Source organism: Hemiscyllium ocellatum, chromosome 9 (assembly GCF_020745735.1).
Source record: "Hemiscyllium ocellatum isolate sHemOce1 chromosome 9, sHemOce1.pat.X.cur, whole genome shotgun sequence".
In the NCBI taxonomy this organism is placed as follows: domain Eukaryota; kingdom Metazoa; phylum Chordata; class Chondrichthyes; order Orectolobiformes; family Hemiscylliidae; genus Hemiscyllium; species Hemiscyllium ocellatum.
Window position 1 is genome coordinate 98,498,201 of NC_083409.1, and position 12,483 is coordinate 98,510,683.

The following is a 12,483-nucleotide window of genomic DNA, read 5'->3' on the forward strand; positions in this document are numbered from 1 at the left end:
GTTAGCACTGCTGCCTCACAGCGCCAGATACCCGGTTTCAGTTCCCGCCTCAGGTGACTGTCTGTGTGGAGTTTGCACATTCTCGTGTCTGCGTGGGTTTCCTCCGAGTGCTCCGGTTTCCTCCCACAGTCCAAAAGTGTGCAGATTAGGTGAATTGGCCATGCTAAATTGCCCGTAGTGTTAGGTGAAGGGGTAAATGTAGGGGAATGGGTCTGGGTGGGTCGCGCTTTGGCGGGTCGGTGTGGACTTGTTGGGCCAAAGGGGCTGTTTCCACACTGTAAGTAATCTAATAAATAAATCCAGTAAGATCATAAGATAAAGGAGCAGAATTAGGTCATTTGGCTCATCGAGTCTACTGTGCCACTCCATCATGGCTAATGTTTCTCAACCCCATTCTCCCCATAACCCTTGATCCCCTTACTAATCAATAATCTCTTCTTAGATACAAACATTGACTTGGCCTCCACAACTCTCTGCAGCAATGAATTAAAGAGATTAACCACCCTCTGGCTGAAGAAATTCCTCCTCACCTCAGTTCTGAAGAGTCATCCCTTCACTCTGAGACTGTGCCCTCGATTCCTAGTCACTCTTGTGAGTGGAAACATCTTCTCCACATCCACTCTAGTGAGGTGTCTCAGTATTATGCAAGTTTCAATCAGATTCCCCCTATCCTTCTAAACTCCAATGAGTACAGACCCAGAGCCCTGAAACATTTCTCATATGACAAGTTCTTCATCCCAAGGATAATTCTTGCAAGCCTCCTCTGGACCTCTCCAAAGCCAGCACGTTTCCTTAGATACAGGGCCCAAAACTGCTCACAATATTCCAGTTGTGGTCTGAGCAGAGTCTTATACAATCATAGCAGAACATCTCTGTTCTTGTATTCTAGTCCTCTCAAAATGAATGTCAACATTGCATTTGCCTTCCTAACTGCCAACCTAATTTGCATGTTATCCTTAACCTTGTTCACAACCTAAACAAGACTCCTAAGTCCATTTGTGCTTCTGATTTCCAAAGTCTTCCCCCATTTATAAAAGTCTATTCTTCCGATCAAAATGCATAAGCAAGCACTTTCCGTCACTAAATTCCATCTGTCGCTTTTTGCCCATTTGCCCAGCATGTTCAAGTCCCTGCTTGCTCCATCTATTTTTGAGTTATATGCAAACTTAGCAACAATGCCCTCAATTCATTCATCTAGAACATTAACATATAATGTGAATAGTTGTGATCTCAACACAGACTCCTGTGAAATTTCACCATCACTGACTCCCATCATGAAAAAGAACTCTCTGTCTTCTGGCCTGTCAGCCAATCTTTTATACATGTCAGTAATTTGAACCTAACACCATAGGCTCTTATTTAACAGCCTCCTGTGCACCTTGTCAAAGGCCTTCTGGAAATCCAAGTAGATGACACCCACTGGCTCTCCTTCGTCTAACTTGCTTATCACTTTTTCAAAAACTTCTACCAAATTTGTCAGACATGACCTCCCCTTGACAAAGCTGTGTTGACTCAGCCTTATTTTACCATGGTCGAAATATGTGGTGCTGGAAAAGCATAGCAGGTCAGGCAGCATCGAGGAACAGAAGAATTGACGTTCCAGACATAAGTCCTTCATCAAGAGCGTGGTGAGGAAGAGGGCTGAGGTTAAATGGGAGGGTATGGGTGGGGCTGTAGAGCAGGTAGCTGGGAAGGTGATAGGTAGATGGAGGGAGGGGTTGCTCTTTCGTTGTCCCAGCTAACTTCCCTCCAGCCCCACCCCCACCCTCCCATTTAATCTCAGCCCTCTTCCTCACTTCAATCCTGATGAAAGACTTATGCCCAAAATGTCGATTCTCCTGCTTCTCAGATGCTGCCTGACCTGCTGTGCTTTTCCAGCACCATACCTTTTGGCACTGATCTCCAGCATCTGCAGTCCTCACTTTCTCCTTTTGTTTCCATGCACTCCCAAATACTCAGCAATCTCATCTTTAATAATGCACTCTGAAGTCTTACCAACAACCAAGGTCAGGCTAACCAGCCTTAGTTTCCTGTCTTCTGCTTTCTGCCTTTCTTAAACAGGGATGTTACATTAGCCATTTTCCAGTCTCTAGCACCTTCCTTGACTCCAGTAATTCATGAATTATCTCCATGGATGCCTCTACTATCTTCTTCAGAACCTGGAAGTTTAGTCCATCTCGTCTGAGTGATTTATCCACCATCAGACATTTAAGCTTCCCCAGCACTTTCTCCTTAAGTGATGGCCACTACAATCACCTGTATCTACACTCACTTTCCCACCCCACCTCCCCACCCAACATCTCTTGAAGTCCTGGTTTTCCTGGTGCCTTCAAGTGCGAAAATTGATGCAAAGTAACCATTCAGTTACTCCATTTGCTCCAGCATCATTTTCCAGTGATTCAATTCCCACCCTTGCCTCTCTCTTACCTTTTAGATATCTAAAATATACTTTCATAAAAAGAGCTTGTTCAGATTAATCAGGATAAAAGTACTTACTTCAGAATGTGATGTGGTGTCTAGAGCTGCCTAAGAGATTTATAACTACAACCATCAACATATTGGGATTGTGCTTGAAGTTTTGAGAAGATTTGTAGATCAGGTTGAGGTTCTGAATATAGGTTTTCTTGCTGAGCTGGAAGGTTTATTTCCAGATGTTTCGTCACTCTACTAGGTAACATTTTCAGTGGGCCTCCAGGCAAAGCAGTGTTGATAATTCATTGTACTTCAACTTAACACAGAGTGAGACTTCTAAAATTGTGGCCTCTGCTCCCAAGTTGGGTCGAGAAATGAAATTTTGGGGCTGCAGTTGCAGAAGTGCTATTTGGCCACTGATCATTTGTTATTATGACATATGGCAATCATTGGCCAACTGCCCATGCCAGAATCAATTAAGTTTAAGGGTCACTGGACTCCAAACATTAAATCTGCTTTCTCTCCACAGATGCTACTACGTGCTGCTGAATTTCTCCTACAATTTCTGATTTTGTGGCAATTATGTTTTTCCTTCCTTTTTTGCCTACCGTGTGTCCTGGACGATTCAGCTGGAGACGGTAGGAGGCTGCTCTACCTGATGAGTTTAACATGGCTGCAAATTGTTCTTCCATCGGCCCCATTCCATCACAATTCTGTTGGTGTCCACTCCACAATACAGTCTAGCTGCAAATGGCTCCTTCCTTTTCCTCACTCCCAATTCCTTAAATCTTGCTGCAAATAGCTTCTTTACCTTGTGAGTTAGAGATGGCATATGCCAGTACGTGTGAAAGAGTGAGAGTGAGATAAAGAGTAAGCAGGTGAGAACGTGATAGACAGATATGGTGAGTAAATCGGTGATAGAAAGAGAGAATGTGAATGTGAGAAAGCAAGTCTGTGTGAGAGTGTAAATGAGTTAGATGGAATGTAAGTGACTGAGTATTACATGACACCAACAACTGCTCACAAACTAAACTCCCCAACATACTCTACCCTCGTAGTTTTGATTTGAGATCCCAACAATATCGATTTTTCCAAATAGAGTCATAGGGGAGCAAAGGTTTGGGTAGCACTCATGGAGAATTGGAGTGATATTGAATGTTCAATCCTTCAAGTTCATGCCATTATCTGTACAGCAATCTAGTCAGTTACATTCCCACATTCTATACCTGCAGCTCTGTGTTTATTTTTCTCAAGTTTCCACCCAGTTTCCTTTTGAAATCAGGATGATAGGAACAAGTACAGCAAGACTCCTAAACTGCAACATCATCTGGAAATTAAGTTCCATCAAAACATAACAAAACAAACTCATCGACAATGATTTAAATTATCAGATCATCTGTTTTTACACCTGGTTGTCAAGGAAGGAAAGTAAAAAAAACACAATGGAACTGCAAACTATTTGCCTTGAATACCTTGTCACAATTTGGCATTTTCACTATAACGAGCCTATACACGCTATTCTTTGATAGATGAAACTGGAGTGTGGCAATCAAAGTAGCATTCTTTCAGCAATTTTTATTGATTTGAATGAAGTGTAGCTGTTATAATGATCTTATCACTATTTTGGTGAGATGAAGTGACAGAATAGTGCAAAAGTCCTCAAGAATCATACATGGCAAAAGTAATTTAGTCACTGTTGCCACAATTTCTTTTGGATTTCTGTGTTGCAAACTATGACAGAAATGTAACATTTCAACTGCAAGCCTCCAAGAAATTTTGAGCCAATACTTACTCATCCTATGCAGTAAAGAAAGTTCCTGTTCTCTTTTAGTTAAAGGACATCTCAACTACTGCAGCAACTCCATCTTTTACCCCAGAACAAATATGCAGATGATCAAATGATTTCGCACCTTTATGTTTATCATGTTAGAACTTGAGCATATCAGGTTAGTCAGTTTATGAAAATTTCAATATTCCATTGTTTTGTTTGATAATTATTTTTAATTAATGCATATTTCTTATCTATAATTCAGCCTCAAAAATATTAATATAAAACTGCTAACCCTCTTTTTATGAAGAGTGATACTGTCATCATAATTTCTCCAAGTATGCTTATAGGTTAATTGAGAAATAATAAAATGCTTCTCCCAACAGCTGAAAAATTTACATTTATATAGTTAATCAAGTCTAAAATATGTCAAAATGCTTCACCTATCACAAATCATTTAAAGGTGGAGGGCAGTTTGTTATGTGCACAAATACAGCAACAAAAATCAAATAGTCATTAAAGGGCTGGGAAACATATATGTATTCTGGACATAAAGCAAAGATGTTAACTACTAGTGGACCCAATGATAGAAGTGTATAAAAAACAATTTTACAAGCATATTTCAGGCTGCTACTGTTATGGTTAATAATTTTCTATTTCCATTACTTTACATCATAATGCAGCTTACATTTTCCATGTAATAAAAATAATTATTAAAATTTAATGTGCCATTTGAAAACACTAAAAATAGAATATGCTGTAGGCATATATGATCAAATGCAAACTCCATTTGCAATGATAACTTGACTGGTTTTCTAAGGAGCCTGGTCAATGTCAATTTTGTCAGTATTTATCACGTCTCAATAGGAACAAGTACAGTAATTCTCCTAAAGTGCAATATCATCTGGAAATTAAGTTCCATCAAAACATAACAAAACACACTTGTCGACAATGATTTAATTTATCAGATCATCTGTTTTTGCACCTGGTTACAAAACTGAAGCAAACCAAAATCAAAGTAATTTGAGACTTTGGGAGGTTTGATCAATCAGGAGTGCAGACCAAGACGAAGCACCTTTATATAGTAAAACACAAAATAACATACACTTCCTCAGATGAAGGCTTTTCAAAAAACAAAGCATCCAAAGGTAGCAAACAATCCTCTTCAAGCTCGAGCATCTTGCATAAGAGACCACTTTTCTTTAGCTAATAACAACATAAACAAAAGACAACAGTACTCAGTGAAATAATCATATAAATCCAAACAGAAAATACATAATGTTATACAATTATACAACAGCCAAAAAGAGAATTTGTTTGAACGTCAAGCTGTCTTTTATATTTTCAGATGATAATGAGACTGCATTTCCAGAATTTCCTGTTTCCATTTCATATTTCCTGCTCCTACAGGTACATTGTTTACAAAAAAAGACTTGGCAATCTTTAATTAAATGGAACAGCACTGCAATTATGTTATGGTTATTGAGAACTTGTCGTGGGAAAGGTACTACTGCTGTGGTAAAGTCAGAAACAATTTTTTCAACATTGCATTTATAATATACCACATGGAACCAAACCATTAACGTGGAATCAGATGAGTTGATCAGTTTGCAGTCAATTGTGGATTTGAATTCTAAACAAAATCAATTAAACCTGTGTGGTTGGTGTGGTGAGGGGAGGAAACAGGTGAGGTATTATCAAACTTGCTACCCTATAACCTGTTCCCCTACTGGACCTGACCTGCACGGTATGTTTTAAATAATGTTTGAAATGAAAAAGAAAACTACTTCACCTTTTCAGGGCAACTAGGGATAAACAATGAATATTGCCTTGACAATATTGCGGCCAAATAAGCAAAACAATGCTACAGGAACAATACTTTGTCCCACACAGCACAATTACAACACAAAACCTCCACAACAGCCTTCTAATCCCAAAATAACTAAATCCTTAGCTGCATGCAGTCAAAGTATGACATTCAGATGCACAAACTCTAGGGTTGACGACTTTCATTAAATGTGTTTGCATTGGTTTCATCAGATGGCCTTCAATAAGTCCACCCTGTAATTGTGCACCATGTTCCCATACAAGTTGGAAATAAAGAAATATGTTTGGCCCAGTATTATAGAGTTTGAGAGGTGGGGGGGAGCTGGAGAGAGGGTGGATCTGAAAATTCAGATTCTTCTGACATTTCTGGAACAACAAAATCAAGATGTATGCCCAACTGATAGGATTGGATACCTGTCAGGTAGGCTTTTGCAACAGATGTGTCAGCCAGGATCAGGAGTTTTCTTGACATCACACGGAATGGCAGATGACAAGACAGTAAATAGTCTAGTTTGGAGACCAAGTAATAGGCATAGATGGTTGCGGCAGAGAAGGGCAATGATCACTGAGCTGAGGAAAAAGAAAATCAGTGTCACAGGGAGCCCTAGCCAATCACTTAGAGAAAGAAATAGGTTTGCCTGGATAAAGCACTCCTCCTCCTCCTCCTGGCTCACAAGCATAACTGATAAGTACTCATCTTTCTCCAGATGCTAGGTTTCCCATAGCCTGGGAAAAGAATTGGGTCTGTGAGTCAAACTGAGAGAGATAAAATAAGCAGTCTCATGAAAATACAAAGAGGTACAGAACCTCAAAACTGTCTCTTGAGACTTATATCTGTAACAGATTTTCGTGGGTTGTTAGGTGGTTTTAGTTGTGAGCAGTATGGGTCAAGCTGAGTTGTGCAACGTGGAGAGTCCATAGATTCTAAGTTTGGAAGCAGGCCATTCAGCCCCTCAGGTCCACATCAAACCTCCAAAGGGTATCCCTCCCAGACACAAACCTCTACCCTATCCCCAAATTCCTGCATTACCCATGGCTAACCTACCTAGCCTGCGCATCCCTGGATGTTATGTGCAATTCAGTATGGCCAATCCACTTCCTTGCACATCTTTGGTCTGGGCCAAGGAAAGTCTAGAGTGTGGTGCTGGAAAAGAAACAGCAGGTCAGGCTGCATCCTGCTCCTCGGGTGTTCCCTGACCGGCTGTGCTTTTCCAGCACCACATTCTGGACTCTGATCTCCAGCATCTGCAGTCCTTACTTTCTCCATGGGATAAAGCAGCCCACGAAGCTAGTAACTGAACCTCAGCAGCACCTATGCCAAATTGCTTAAACTCTTTTTAAAATTCCATAAAATTCATACTGCCAAGGGTTGCTTGCAAAAATGTCCAGGAGATTAATGTTTCAATCCTGGAGACTGCAGGACGATTCAAGAGATTGGCAAATCCGCAAGATTGATTTTAAAATGCCTTCCCTGTCAATGATAACAGCCTGGCTTTAAACTTTCAAACTCCTCCCCTCTGTTCATAAACAGGTCACTGAATGAAATGCGCCTCAGCATTAATCAGCCGACTCAGATTACCCGTTTTCCGGGATTTGAAAGAATAAACAAAATTCTTTCCTCGCACTTGGCGGGCTCTTCAGTTCGGCGCCTCTCGACGACCCTGGCCATTCAGGGCACCTGAAGCCCACGTGATCGCCCCGCAGCGCGTGAATTCCACCGGCTCCCGCACACGCGACCTGGGCAGAGAGAGCACGAGGATGGCAATGGAATAACGGTCCTCGGGAGGGCCAGTGGAAAAGGGAAGGGGAGTGAGTGGGAGGGAAAGGGCTGAGAGGGGAAATGAAATTCGCAAATAGTCGTTCTTACAAAAGGGGTCTGTATTTCAATGTTGCATTTGCAATCCCCCTTTCAGTTTACGCAGCTGCAGCTTTCTTCCCATTATCTGATAGCCAAGCATCTAGAATTCTCGCTCAAACAGCAAAAAACATCAAAGACAGTTCACTATTTTTATAAAGTTCCAGAAGGAGATTGTGACCGTCTCTTCACTAGTGCAGACACTTCGTGGGCAGTGTACAGTGGCACACAGAACCCAGGTGTGTATGAAGGATCTTCTCATCACCAGCCAAGTCATAGAGATGTACAGCACGGAAACAAACCCTTCGGTCCAACCCGTTCATACCGACCAGATATCCCAACCCAATCTAGTCCCACCTGCCAGCACCCGGCCCATATCAATCCAAACTCTTCCTATTCATATACCCTTCCAGATGCCTTTTAAATGTTGCAATTGTACCAGCCTCCACCACTTCCTCTGGCAGCTCATTCCATACATGTACCACCCTGTGTGTGGAAAAGTTACCCCTTAGGTCTCTTTTGTATCTTTCCCCTCTCACTCTAAACCTATGCCCTGTAGTTATCCTTACCCATTGATTTATCTATTCAACGTGCAGACTTAAATCTGATATGACAATTGTACGATCCTTCCTGTATGCCTCCCTTATATCCCAATTTATACTTTGTTCTACATTGAGGCAACTCCTTGGATGACTCCCACTCCTTTCTTTATATCTTGGTGCTTATTGGAAAGTTCCTGTGATGTGGCATTTAACCAAAAGACTTTGACAGGAAGAAAGTGAGGACTGCAGATGCTGGACATCAGAGTAGAGAGTGTGGTGCTGAAAAAGCACAGCAGGTCAGGCAGCATCCGAGGAGCAGGAGAATCGTTATTTCAGGCATAAGCCCTTCACCAGGAATGAGGCTTATAAGCCGAGGGGGTGGAGAAATAAATGGGAGGGGGCATTAGGGCTGGTGGGGGGGGGGGAAGATAGCTGAGAGTGTGATGAAGGTGTGGTAATGGTGATAGGTCAGAAGGAGGGTGGAGTGGATAGGTAGGAAGGAAGATGGACAGGTCATGAGGGTGGTGCTGAGTTAGAAGGTTGGATCTGGGATAAGGTGGGGAGAGGCATTCTTCCTCCAGGCGTTGGGTGATTAGAGTTTGGCAATGGAGGACGCCCAGCACCTGCATTTCCTTGGCGGAGTGGGAGGGGAAGTTAAAGTGTTCGGCCATGGGGCAGTGGGGTCGCTTCATGTATGTATCCTGGAGATGTTCTCTGAAGCGTTCTGCAAGTAGGCATCCTGTGTCCCTAGTGTGGAGGAAATCGCATTGGGGACAACAGATACAGTAAATGACGTGTGGAAATGCAGGTAAATCCATGACGAATGTGGAAGGTTTCTTTGGGGCCTTGGACGGAGATGAGGGGGGAGGTGTGGGCATAAGTTTTGCAATTCTTGCGGTGAAAGGGGAAGATGCCGGGAAAGTGGGTTGGTGGGGAGCTACGGAGGAATGGTCTTTTTATCTGTGGTGGCGGCATCCGGTTGTAGGTGGCGGAAATGGTGGAGGATAATACGATGTATCCAGAGGTGAGTGGGGTGGAAGGTGAGGACCGGAGGGTTCTGTCCTTGTTGCAGTTGGAGGGGTGGGGTTCGATGACGGAGGTGCGGGAAATGGCTGAGATGCACTGGAGGGCATCATAGACCACATGGGAGGGGAAATTGCAATATTTGAAGAGGAAGGTCTTCTGGTGTGTCCTGTGGTGGGACCAGATGCGATGGAGGTGGAGGAACCGACTCCCACAACTACCTGGAAACTCACTGCCTCCCACAGCTACATGGAAATCCACCGACTCCCAGAGCTACCTGGACAACAGCTCCTCCCACCCTGCCTCTTATAAAAACACTATCCCTTATTCCCAATGTCTTCGCCTCCGTCGCTTCTGCTCCCAGGAGAACCAGTTCCTGAAACCAGAACGTTTCAGAGAACATCTTTGGGACACATGCACGAAGCAACCCCATTGCCCCATGGCCGAACATTTTAATTCCCCCTCCCACTCTGCCAGGGACATGCAGGTGAATGGTCTCCTCCATTGCCAAACCCTAACCACCCGATGCCTAGAGGAAGAATGCCTTATCTTCTGCCTTGGGACCCTCCAACCTCAAGGGATTAATGTGGATTTCATCAGTTTCCTCATTTCCCCTCCCCACCTTATCCCAGATCCAACCTACTAACTCAGCGCTGCCCTCATGACCTGTTCTATCTGTCCATCTTCCTTCCTACCTATCTGCTCCATCCTCCTCTCTGATCTATCACTATTACCCCCATCTTCATCCACCTATTGCACTCTCAACTTCCTTCCCCCCCAGCACCATCACCTCTCATTTATCTCTCTACCTCCTTGGCTCACAAGCCTCATTCCTGATGAAGGGTTATGCCTGAAATGTTGATTCTCCTGCTCCTCTGATGCTGCCTGACCTGCTGTGCTTTTCCAGCACCATACCCTCAACAACTGACTTTGACAGTCTGCTCAGAGAACCACCCAATAGGATCCATCCTTTCCTTTTCCTGAAAGGAAACTATATGCTGACCGGTTCCTGATGGACTTGTTGGCAAAGGTATTTTTCTTTGCAATTTTTACCATGAAAGACATGTTGTATGGAACCATGCAACTACTTGGATCATCTGCAGCACTGAAGCCAGACCTGTCCTTCACAAAACCACTGACAGGTCAACCTCAGTACGCAGTGACAGTTGGTGTTTGCCTACCGAGTGTCGACACATAAGTTGATGCAGCCATTCAAAAATGTGGCCAAGAGGCTGAAGGTGGCATTGGATATATACTTCCCCCATTTATTCAGGGCTTTTTACATGGTGACCCTGCAGACATGCTCCATCTTAGACTTCCAGATGAAGTGGAAGGTGGCTCGAGTGACTGCAGTGGCACAGGCTCAGGGAATGGGCCACACCACACTACACCATGTGCAAAAATACTGACAGTACATCACAGCTGATGATCAAGTTTTTAACTGCAGTGGAGAAGGGGTGGTGCTCCCATCTGCCCAGTTTCTGCCTTACCTTGGCGATATGCTGCTCTCAAATGTTTGTGCATGCTCCAGCCCCAGGCAATCTGTCCTGACGATGAAGGGAATAAAGGATCAGTCGACCTAATTTCCAAAAAAACATGGCCTCACTTTTGTCTCAATTTACCTTGGCTCCCAAGGCAAGGTTGAACTGATTATAGATGCTTATGAGTCTGTGCAATGACAGCAGATTTGCACAAAAAAATGGCAACATCATCCATGTGCAGAAGGCTTTGACCTGCAGGCCACCCCTGCCTGGAATTGTTACCACTGTTAGGCTTGCATCCTTCCTGATGGATTCAGCAAATGGTTTTATACAACAAGCAAACAAGGCAGCAGAGAGAGGGCAGTTCTGCCTGACTCCAGATCTAACTGAAAACTTTCTGATTCACACCCATTGATTGAGACTGCAGTACTGATATTGGTGTAGAGCAATCGGATCCAGTTCTGGATTTCTTCTCCAAAGCCCATGTCGGTGTGCAATAATGTGTCAAAGGCCTTCTCCTGTCAAGGCTAATCAGGCAGGCATCTATCCCCATTGTCCTGTGTATAGGTGATCATATCTCTGAGGAGAACAAGGCTGTTAAAGATCTTCCTGCCCATTTCAGCACAGGCTTGGTTGGGATGAATCACTGATCAGGGAGAAAGTGAGGTCTGCAGATGCTGGAGATCAGAGCTGAAAATGTGTTGCTGGAAAAGCGCAGCAGGTCAGGCAGCATCCAAGGAACAGGAAATTCGACGTTTCGGGCATAAGCTTATGCCCGAAACGTCGAATTTCCTGTTCCTTGGATGCTGCCTGACCTGCTGCGCTTTTCCAGCAACACATTTTCAGCATGAATCACTGATCCCAGAATAGAACTGACTTGGTGACGATGACCATGGACAGGATTTTTAATCTACATTCAGCAGTGAGACTGATTGCTGATTTCTGATTTCCTACTTCTCCTCCTTCTGCTTGTAGATGAAGCCCTTCCTCATGGATTCGAACATGCCACTGGGAAGAAGCATACTGTTGCACACTTCCAGCAGGTCTTGACAATCAAATCCCAAAGAACTGAATACAGCACAGCTGGTAAGCCATAGCTCCCTGGGAGTTTTACTCTTCTCAAAGAATTCAAGACCTCTAGTTAGCTCATTGAAGGATAACGGCTGGTCCAGATTCTCCTGTAAGATCTCTGTAATAGAGGATAGAAAAGACTAGGAGGCCATGCTGTCTGGATGTCGAGTCATACAATTGGGTATCTTCCTTGATAGTGACAGGTTCTGCATGCTTTCCTGGAGTTTTGACAGTTTTTCCTGTCTCTCTCTCTCTCTGTCTCTCTCTGTCTCACCTTCTGGACATCTATGAGGATGATGAACCTCTTGATGTTCTCCTCGATTGTTTTCTCAGCAGTTCACTGGAGGCCCAAAGAGAGGTTGTACAGTTCTCCAATCTTTGTAATTCCTTTTGAGCTCCTTAATGTTTCCTGGGGTCAAAAGTTTCACATTTAGCCTCCATGCTGCATTTCCGGCTCACTGGTCAACCTGCATGTGACAGTTGGTCAGCAGGAGACAGTGGTCA

General features: G+C 43.6%; 1 protein-coding gene across 1 annotated transcript in view; it reads right to left on the reverse strand.

Annotated features, from left to right (window-relative positions):
* Nucleotides 1-7,676, reverse strand: part of hfm1 (helicase for meiosis 1) — a 192,005-nt gene extending 184,329 nt beyond the window's left edge. Inside the window, exons 1-2 of the mRNA XM_060829604.1 lie at nt 7,587-7,676; nt 5,286-5,386 (exon numbers count right to left, since the gene is read on the reverse strand). Coding sequence (XP_060685587.1) covers nt 5,286-5,386; nt 7,587-7,676 — 191 coding nt within the window. The remainder of the gene's footprint in view (nt 1-5,285; nt 5,387-7,586) is intronic.
* Between the last annotated feature and the right edge of the window lie 4,807 nt (nt 7,677-12,483).